We start from the raw sequence: 9,828 nt of genomic DNA, 5'->3' as shown, positions 1-9,828 counted from the left end.
ATAAGAAATCTGCTTGCAACAAGGAGCGGATGGTGGGGTTGTCTGTTGCTTTATCTATTTGCCTGGACATGATGTTTCTTGCCCGGTTTCTCTCCTGTTTAAGTAAAATAGATCTCTGGCCGTTGTTTCCACCAGTCTGGGTCCCGTGTGAAGAATCCGCTGATAAAACTGAGCATCTCCAGACCAAAGCCAGGCTGTAGACGTGCATCAGAGAACCGCAAAGCTGCCAATGTTAAACACGGCTGCGTTTTCAACTAGAAAACAAACTTCAGGGCGATTTTCAACTGAGACATGCAGTACCAGAGACGAGCAAAATGTTACAAATACATTAATGTGTGTTATTGATGTTGTTCAGTATCTGATACTTCAATAGACGGAAAGGAATGTAAGTTTGTAACCTTCAGGTCCCATTAAGGAGCCGCATTGACATCTCAGACACGGGTGCGGAAAACGCCGTAATCTATGTATATATTGCAAATCCAGACAAATCACATCTTAGAATTACTGGTTCTCTCATAATAATACATATTTCAAATGAATTTGCATTGATAGTAAAATCACTACGCAGTGGACAGGCTGCATTCGATTTTAAAACATTTTGGACATTTCCCTTTGCAAGTTACAGGCCGGCACACCCTCCCCTCCCCCCCCCCCCGCCCCCAGCGCGCACAAATATAATTGGGCTCATGTGGTGTAACTTGAATTTAGGTCCGTAGTCACAACTCGATAACTTTATTAAAAATGCTAACAATTAAATGATAAACACAATAGATTCTACAGATGTCAATGAAGGATTTCCGATGAAGGGTCTTGGCGACTGTTTATTCCTCTCCATAGACGCCACCTGACCTGATAAATTGCTCCAGTACTTTGCTTGTGCTCCTGACAATTAAATGCACTTCCGCCAAGCCACGAGTACAGTTTGGATGCAGTCTGTCTGACGAGAGCGAAAGGGTTACCTTTTACGAATGCAGTTTAAAAGATAACACTTGCCACACCATCAAAACGAGGGCGACACCGCGAGTCGTTCGGTTTTCAATTATAAGTACACTCGTACAATTTTAGCAACAACATTATTTTTAAAGAGAAATATGTGAGTTGTTCAGGAGACTATATGCGTTAACCACACTGAAAGAATCTAGCTGTTTTCCGAGAAAATCGGCAGAACTTTGGATTAATTAATGTTGTCGACATTTCGATAGAAGGACGAAATGATTCTCATCTCTATCGTGACTGATGAAAGGATTTTGCTGGTTCAACGCTTTATCGGTTATAGTCCTGTGTAGTATTACAATCAGGATGTATCAAAACGATAATGGTGTAAATTAAAAAGGAGATTCAAAATTAACCGCGTGTGTATATTTCTTATGATTTTATGTATGTTTGTCTCCTTTTGTTTTAAGATACACTTCATATCTACTCCGCTTCAGGCTGCAGATCATCTGTTGCCGATTTGGTGACAGCGAGAGAGGAGAATGTCCTTTTACAATGCACCCATATAAATAAATCTTTGTCAACTGTTCTGTACAGAATCCGTTCCTGTATCGTGCTGATTTGTGATTTTAGCTGTGGGCACCTGCCATTCAAGATCTATAGACATGCAATTAATACAATATAAGAATTAAAAAGTTAAAGTTGTTAAGATTATAAAACTGAATGCCACACAGATTGAGATCAAGGAGCCGCTGGAACTCTTGGGCTAAGGGCGTGAGTCTATGTTTGGCATCGTCTGAAGTCGTTGTTCTTTCTCCCCGCTAATAAGTCGAAGCTTCTACCAAATCCACTGGAATTTAGTGACTGGCAAGCAGTTCCCACAAACACCGGCTCTTTCCGATGCAGGTTGTTGTCGAGACGCCGATGAACGTAACTAACATACACACAGAGCGAAACACGGAACTTTCAGTTCCTCGGGTTCACACGAGAAGCTGCCCCTGATTTCTGGTCTTGCTCGGATACTGCAAGTCCCGGCAGTTTGTTGACATGGTCTCCCTCTTTAGAAAGTGGGACAAGTATTAAATACCCCACCACAGCCCCCTAGCGAAGTGAAGCCCGAAATGGCAATGCTTAGGGCTGGATTCAATTAAGTGTTTCTGGAATCGTCAATCCAATGATGCTGTGCCAGTAATCTTCTGGCAGGCTGTGCACACTGGAACATACTTCTCCAGTGGATTTGTTGGGGTTGAAAGTGCTGGGCCATTGGGTTTCTATTGGTTAGGGGGATGTCCTGACACGCAGACAAGGATCCTCCTGTACTATAAGAAGGGTGCATCACGCTTGAGATTCGACAGGAGGGGTCTGTAAAGTCTGGAGTTATCATCGCCTCTGTTTTATGCTTGCTGGGTAAAAGTCTGGGCTATTTTTCACAAGGAGTCTGCATGTCTATCATTTAGACATGCTCAGCTTTGTGGATACACGGATTTTGTTGCTGCTTGCAGTAACGACGTTCGTAGCAAGAGGCCAATTTGGAGACGAATGTAAGTGCCCCTTTTAAATCTGACAATGTAATGTATATATTTGTTCGGAGGCTGCAGCCCAGTAAGATAAAGCATGCCAGATTCTTTCAGAAACCCTAAGTTCAAACTATTCAAAGCGTATAGCCTTGAAACAAGAATAATAAAAAGTTTAAAATCCTGTTATAAATCCTGTAATTTGCAAGGAACGATCTCTCTTGAACAAGTAACCAATACAATTGCAACTTATTCGTCAAACGCATCTGCACCTTGCTTACTTCGGACATACTTCTTTTCTTTTAAAAAGTTCGGATCTATATGCGTAAAATGTAATTCGTAACCAAGTACTCAGAAACGGGTGAGATAGGTTTTGGAAATCCATTGAATGAGCTTTGCGGTGTCACTTTTGCTGCTGCGTTGAGCCCAAGTGATAGAAAATTATGTAGTTAACTTTAGATAGAAAAATAATTCGGGCTTTGAAAAGGATCTGTTCTGGGCTGGGTGGAAGGGGGGAAATTAAATGGCAACAGATGTAAGGAATGTTTTTTCCATCACAACGTTGAGTCGGGCAGAGGGAGCGAGGAGTTTGCGGACAGCGCCACCTCGATGTAATGTGTTCACTTACTTCGCCGTTTTGCTTCCCCGTCGAGGTTATCAGCGGTGCAGTCGAATTTCAGAGGTTTCAGGAGTCCGTGGCTTCTCGTTTGGTTCCGCCCTTATGATGTGGCTACGGTGCCCCTTGGAATTATTGCAGAGCGACCTGCGATGTGTCCAGTCACGACTTTTGAATACTTAGTTTCGAGCAGTACTTTTGTAAATCTTAAGAAGGCGTAGTCTCTGCGTGGAGGAATTAGTGACAACTGGGGCGATCGGTAAAAAGAATGAGGGAACATCTGGAGAATCTCAGTACAGATGCAATTCAACATTTCCCTAAACTGTTTAGATGCAAAACGTGAGGTGACTTTTTCCTTGATTGAATATAGTCGGCAGATAATACTTTAATATACAAAGTATAGTACGATTGAACTAATTTTGACTGTGTACGTATACTTGTACCTTTGTACCCACCTTGGTACGATGCAAAGATCTAAAAGTCAACACTTTGGAGCCCCCTGCTGGTGGTTTGAAGTAGTTGCCTAGTTGGCCCTTGCTGAAGATGGATTTTGTGAAAGTGGTAGGAAGAAAGAATCTTCAAGATTGTGAATTGGACAAATTAGCTAAGTAGATATAACATTACAATTTTTGACGTTTTCATAGGAATCGTATTTTTCTACTTTAACCAGATTAGGATACTACCTCATTTTTTAATATATTTTGTGCCACATTTTTACAATCCAAGAAATATATTTCTAGTTATTTATATTTATTTATATTTATTTCTAAAATTAATTTAATTAAGTCCAATCTTTATTATTATTATTAGTCATAACCTTCTGGTGTGCAAAGTGCCAATGCTGTTTAGTGCATCTTGAAGTGCCATTTACTTATATCAGTGCAAAGCCGATCCACGGATTCAAAACCAGATGAGCAGAGCAAGCTCAGCTCGTGTTCATGTATGAGTAAATCTTTCATGAAACATCTACTTCAATGAACTTGGCACAGAAGCTCTTTAAACCGTTATTTGGCATAGTTGCGAGTATGTGGTTGAACAGTTAAAATCATTCCAACCACTAACCAAGTAGGTATATCCTGTTAAGCAGCTAATATGTGTGTACTGTTAAGCCTTTTTAGAATTAACTTGGTATTAGTCCATTGAAATTGTTTGTGTGCATATATGTACATGTGGTTTGTGGCCTTTTGCCATTGTCATCCTGTTACAGGGCAGACCTAGGAATGGTGTAGGGTGAATCAAAGTGCAGGAAATTAAAGGCACGGAGGTGTGGAAGCCTCAGTGTGGTTGACTGTGTTTGCCTGACAGCAAATGTCCTGGCAACAGTATTGTTGAGTCAGCAAGGTCACTGCCAGAATCAGGGGGCAGAACTGCCACCCAGGTGGCAACTTGACCCAGCAGCTCAAGTTTTGGTTCATGTTCCAAACAATACATTGTTTGTCCTTCTCCAATTTATTAGATAATTAATGTCAACATTTAAGCTGACTCTAAGCTATATGTACTTAATTGTTAAAATAATTTACTACTCAAATTTAATTATTTGCATTTAGTTTAAATACTATTAAATATGAACAAATCTAACTCAATAAAAATGTGAAAGATTTGATACCCATTTAAATGTTCCTTATATTCTGACAATAACCATGTAAGAATTAAAGTCCATTGGCCAATGTAAATTGTTTCCTATATTTGCAACTTTTGAAATGAATTCTGAAGAAAATGGTTGGCCTTGCTTTTCAAAAAATGAACTCAAGAAAGAGAATGGTCAGTAAAAATGAAATTTACATTGTATTTAAAAATTAAGTTTATTCGGACATATAGTTTCGGATCAAGATAGATATACACCATCTCTTAACTTGGATCAAATAATACAAGCAAAAATAAATAAATATTTAATTGATTTCCCAAAACGTTCAGAAAATTAGGTTGAAAATGTATTTGCTCTTTCATAAATATGATAGTAATTATGACATCAGCTTCAGTTAAAATGAATTTCCCTTATTAATGAAATTGTTTATCCAAATTCATGGTTGATCCAAATCTAATTTATAATAGAAGCTAAAAGAATATCTGTTTTACCATAGTCTGCTTTAGAGGTACTTCAGGTGCCTGCATTCAACTTTAATGAAATGAGTTCATAATAGTCAAAAGAACTAGCAAAGTTCATTTCCTTTCAACTATATTGTCTTTTTTATTCTCTTGGCCCTATTGTCAGTAAGGATACTATGGTAATTAAATTGCAATACTTCCAATTTGGATGCAGACAACACAATCATCAAATCTTATCGACAAACTGCATTAATATTGAAAGCACAACTAATCATGAGAAGGATCTATGTGTGGAATTCAGCCATATTAAATAAAGTCTGTCTCCCCCTGTGACAAACTTGATCTCTGAGAACTCAATGTAGGTGCCAGAAAGGAGGAAATATTTTATTCTTCTCTAAATTCACCAAAAATATGTATTTTTAATAACATACAGTACTTGGGACTCCAGAAGTTGCTTCCTACAACTGTTCCATTGTCAAGCAATTAGTTTAGCCTTTGTCCAAATTACAGTTCAATTATTCATTATCAAACTTTGGCTAAATTCAGAAATTTCCTGACCAATATAACAGTAAGAATGATTTCTTTGTTTATTTACTGAGCTTGAAAGTTTAGCTACATTTTTATATATTTGAAAAGGATCACAACAGATTTCTCAAAATTTTAAATCAAGAAAATCAAGGACGTATTTTCCATATGGTCACATAGCGACTTCCACCTTGTAAATTCTACTGAATGAATCAAAAGGATTCACAACAGGTCATGAGGATTTTTAAAATCCGGTATGTTGTGTGTACACAATGTATTATTAAGTATGCAGTTTTTTATGCAGCAAATTCCTAATTAATGGGTTTTTCTTGTTCTTTTTCTTCAGACAATGGAAGTGATGTAAGTGGTGAAATCATTACACTTTAATTCTCAGAAATTCAATTACGTTTTGACTTTGTCAAGGTAAGGTAATTAAATTTATTTATTCTTTCTTATTGCAGGATTACCAAGATGAATTAATGGTATGTATAATGATATAATCATATTATTACTATTGTGTGCACTATATATCGTATTAAATGCAAACATGAATAATCTCACCCTGTTTATATCATTCACCACATACGGTCCAATTAAGCTAGCTCCATACCCTCAGCCACTTTAACATAATTCCACACGTCAGTTCTGATTTGTTTTCATAAGATTCTGGTTACTGTCAGGTCAATTTCTTGGAAGTTCGAAGGAGTATCTTTATTACTTGCTATCCGATACACTGTGTACTTTTGTCTGCTAAGGAATACTATGCTCCTTTAGAATCCTTTAAATGTTTTACTTTTAAAACTCATCCTTTTAATGGAAAATATATGCTGATCCATGAGAAATGATTGATGTTTGTCTTGTTACAATAGTTAATCTTATCAATTTCATGCATGAGTTCATTGAAGTCAGATAAATAATAAGCCACAGATTCTTACACTCTGCCATCTATATGGTGTGTTTTGCCAGTTTGTTATAAACAAAAAAGCAGAAAATGTAACTTAAAAAGGCTAAATAACAGGAATAGGCAGTTTTCCCCTTAGAATGTACCCAGTACACTATTTGAGGGTTTGCTCATAGTGTCAAAAGCGCTGGAGTTCCCTCCAGTAATTACAGCAATGTAAAACATGAATTTCCATGTTTTTATTTGTCTATTTTTGCTTCTGCCTCCTTCATGTGCCTCTCCTCGCTCGCTCTCGCACATCTTCTCTGGGCTGGATTGCAGGGCTGTCTGCAATACAGCCTCGTGGATGGTGTCTTCCAGAGACAGGAGACCATTTTGTTTTCCTGTTTCCGCAAAGCAAGAGTCCTCATATAAGGATAGGCCTCTGCCTTTTCTGACATACACTGAATCGTACCTCTTGGATTTATGTTCTGGTGCAAGAACAGACTCCGGTATTGAGCCTCCTCAGTCAAGCATTTGCTGGGCAATTAAGAAGTGATGGTGTAATGAATTACAGTATATTACCACACTTACCCAATTTGTTCTATTACTTATCCTAATATTTGGGAAGTTTTTTTTGTCACTAATCATATTATTTCCACACAACGTAAGTTAGAGACAACGAACAATATGGGACATCAAAAACAATTTGTTAGTCTACTTTATGCTCCTTTAGATCTCTTTATTTTAAACTCATTATTTCTATTTTATGTGAAACAAACAACACTGCAAAAGATGCCAGTGAATGACTTTCAACGTGCCTGTATGCACCTATTTCATTGTAAAGTAATTATCTACTTTTGATTTCAGTTAGTTTTCATTAATTTTCTTTGAGCTTCTCTGAGGATAGCCTTTGTCAAATTCTTCAGCTTCTCATGCTCGTTAAGACACTGTAATAACTCTTTGATTCAGTGAATGGTCCAAACCTCAGTCCACTGACTTGATAGTATGATTCATATGGACATTTCAGTGCATTTTGAGGGAGTATTGAACTGAACGGTCAGACGAGTTTAAGTTTAAATTATCATAAACCGAAACCTATCTACCGTCATATAAATATGAAAGATCCAATTTTATTATTCAGGTATGTTCAGAGAAGTTTCTCAATTGTTCTGCCCTCAACGAGCAGCACCAAAACTAAGATGGAGAATCTTTTAGTCATTGTTGTTTACAAAACCCATCTCGGGACAAAATAACTGCTTGTTTCCTGATATGGAAACAATTTTTATAGTGCCTTTCATGTTCTTTTCAGGATGTACAAATATACTTTAAAAGTTGAAATGCTTGACTTGTATATGTTGACTGATAGACAGATATTGGTCAGGTAAGAACAAGATTAGCTTTCCCATGACTCTTGGAAAAAGTGGTATGATATCTTATATACCTGCCTAAGAAGCTAGATAGTGCCTTGATTTAACACCTTGCCTGAATTTCTGGCAGTTTCAATTGAGATTGGTTGTATTGAAACCAGAACTTGCTGACTCAGAGATGGGAGAGCTGCACACCGAGCCTTCAAAAGTCCACATATGACTGTAAAGAGTTCTAAGATATCCTGCAGATTTGAAAAAAATGTTATATGTGCTGGTTTTACATTCTACCTTTGTCATTCAGAATATTGATTTAGTAAATATAAGAACAGCAGAACCATAATAAAGTTTTAATTATATGAATGAATAACATTCCAGAACAGTATGAATTATGCTACAATTTTATCTGCTTAACCTGATTCAAACATTTTCTTCTTTAGGGACCACAAGGACTCCCTGGCAACCAAGGCCCAGATGGAGACAGGGTATATATATATTTTGATTACTTTTATTTTCTTCATTTTTTTGTAATTAAACTTAACTGAACTTGGTTTTGAGTAAACCTTTCTGCTCTAGGACATTAGTTGACACTTCTTCATTTAATTAACATTTGGCATTCATTCAACATTGTGTTGTATACCACGTAATGAAATTATTTAACCTCAACAGTCATGTTGTATTTATTAGGCCTCCCAGTGAATAGTTACAATCTACATTTTGTCTATCATAGGGTCCACGAGGACCAGACGGTAAAGATGGACTCCCAGGCAAGCCGGGCCTTCCTGGACCTCCTGGACCACCTGGCTTAGTAAGTTACTGTTGATTAAATTCAATGTGATGATGATTTTGAATTCCAATCGATTGTTGGGCAACTCAGTAAGCTAAAGTTATATATGGAATCAAGTAACGCTAAGCAATTTCTCCTACCTCCCATTGTTTCCGTATTACCAAAAGGGGTCAACAAAGAGAGCTAAATACTTCACTTTTGTTTTCACTGTACGTTGCAGTGGTATAAATCAAGAGTTATCAGAAGAAGTAAGGGTGTTTATTATTGTCCACGCCATATTCAGAGATCAATTCTTCAAAGTTATGGGGTAAATTATAGGGTAAGAAGTCTCCTAAACCATTTACAATATTGGGTATTTGTGCATTGTACTGCACTTTCAAAATCCCATTTCACTGAACTGAATGGAGACAAAGTTTGGAAGTGGAGTGCAATGTTTGATGCTACTATATTGAGCATTTAGAGGTAGTGACTGCAGACAAATTCCTCCCTTAGCCAATGACTGTTGGAAAGTCAAACTATCCCAGCCAAGCCACACGTTGTCATTGCCTGAAATAGAGAAGGCATGGAATACAAGAGTTGAGATGTTACGTTGCAACTTTGTGAAACACAGGTTAGGCTGCACTTGGAATATTGTAAAATATAGAAAATGCTGGAGGAACTCAGCAAGTCAGGCAGCACCATGGAAAGGGATGTTTCAGGCCAAGACCCATCATCAGGACCTAATGAAAGGTCTCAGCATGAAACTTTCCTTTCCATAGGTACCACCTGACCCATTGAGTTCCTCCAGCATTTTGTATGCATTACGCTGGATTTCCAGCATCTGCAGAATCTCTTGTGTTTATAACTTGAGACATTGTGTTGCATTCTGATAGGCCCAGTACAGTTAGATGTGATTGCACTTGAAAGGGGGCAGAGGAGATTCACCAGGATGTTACCTGGTTGGAGGACATTAGTTATGGGAGAGATTGGGTAGGCCTGCATTCCTGGAGTGAAGGAGACGGAGGGTGACCTGTTAGAGTATATAAGATTATAAAAGACATTGATAGGGTAATTTATCGAATTTTTTTCCTGTGTTAGGGTTATCAGAAACCTGAGGCCATAAGTTTAAGGTAAGAGTGTAGAGGTTTAAGGGATGTGAAGGGTAATCATTTAACACAGGG

General features: G+C 37.7%; 1 protein-coding gene across 2 annotated transcripts in view; it reads left to right on the top strand.

Annotated features, from left to right (window-relative positions):
• Positions 1 to 2,270: 2,270 nt before the first annotated feature.
• The window catches only part of col1a2 (collagen, type I, alpha 2), a 52,255-nt gene continuing 44,697 nt past the window's right edge, over positions 2,271 to 9,828 (top strand). For both annotated transcript variants that reach the window (XM_072253430.1, XM_072253429.1), the window contains exons 1-5: positions 2,271 to 2,474; positions 5,981 to 5,994; positions 6,096 to 6,116; positions 8,322 to 8,366; positions 8,612 to 8,689. In XM_072253430.1, the coding sequence (XP_072109531.1) occupies positions 2,393 to 2,474; positions 5,981 to 5,994; positions 6,096 to 6,116; positions 8,322 to 8,366; positions 8,612 to 8,689 (240 nt within the window). In that variant the 5' untranslated portion in view covers positions 2,271 to 2,392. The remainder of the gene's footprint in view (positions 2,475 to 5,980; positions 5,995 to 6,095; positions 6,117 to 8,321; positions 8,367 to 8,611; positions 8,690 to 9,828) is intronic.

This window comes from Mobula birostris, chromosome 3, assembly GCF_030028105.1.
Source record: "Mobula birostris isolate sMobBir1 chromosome 3, sMobBir1.hap1, whole genome shotgun sequence".
Taxonomy (NCBI): Eukaryota; Metazoa; Chordata; class Chondrichthyes; order Myliobatiformes; family Myliobatidae; genus Mobula; species Mobula birostris.
This window is presented reverse-complemented; position numbering and strand designations above follow the sequence as displayed.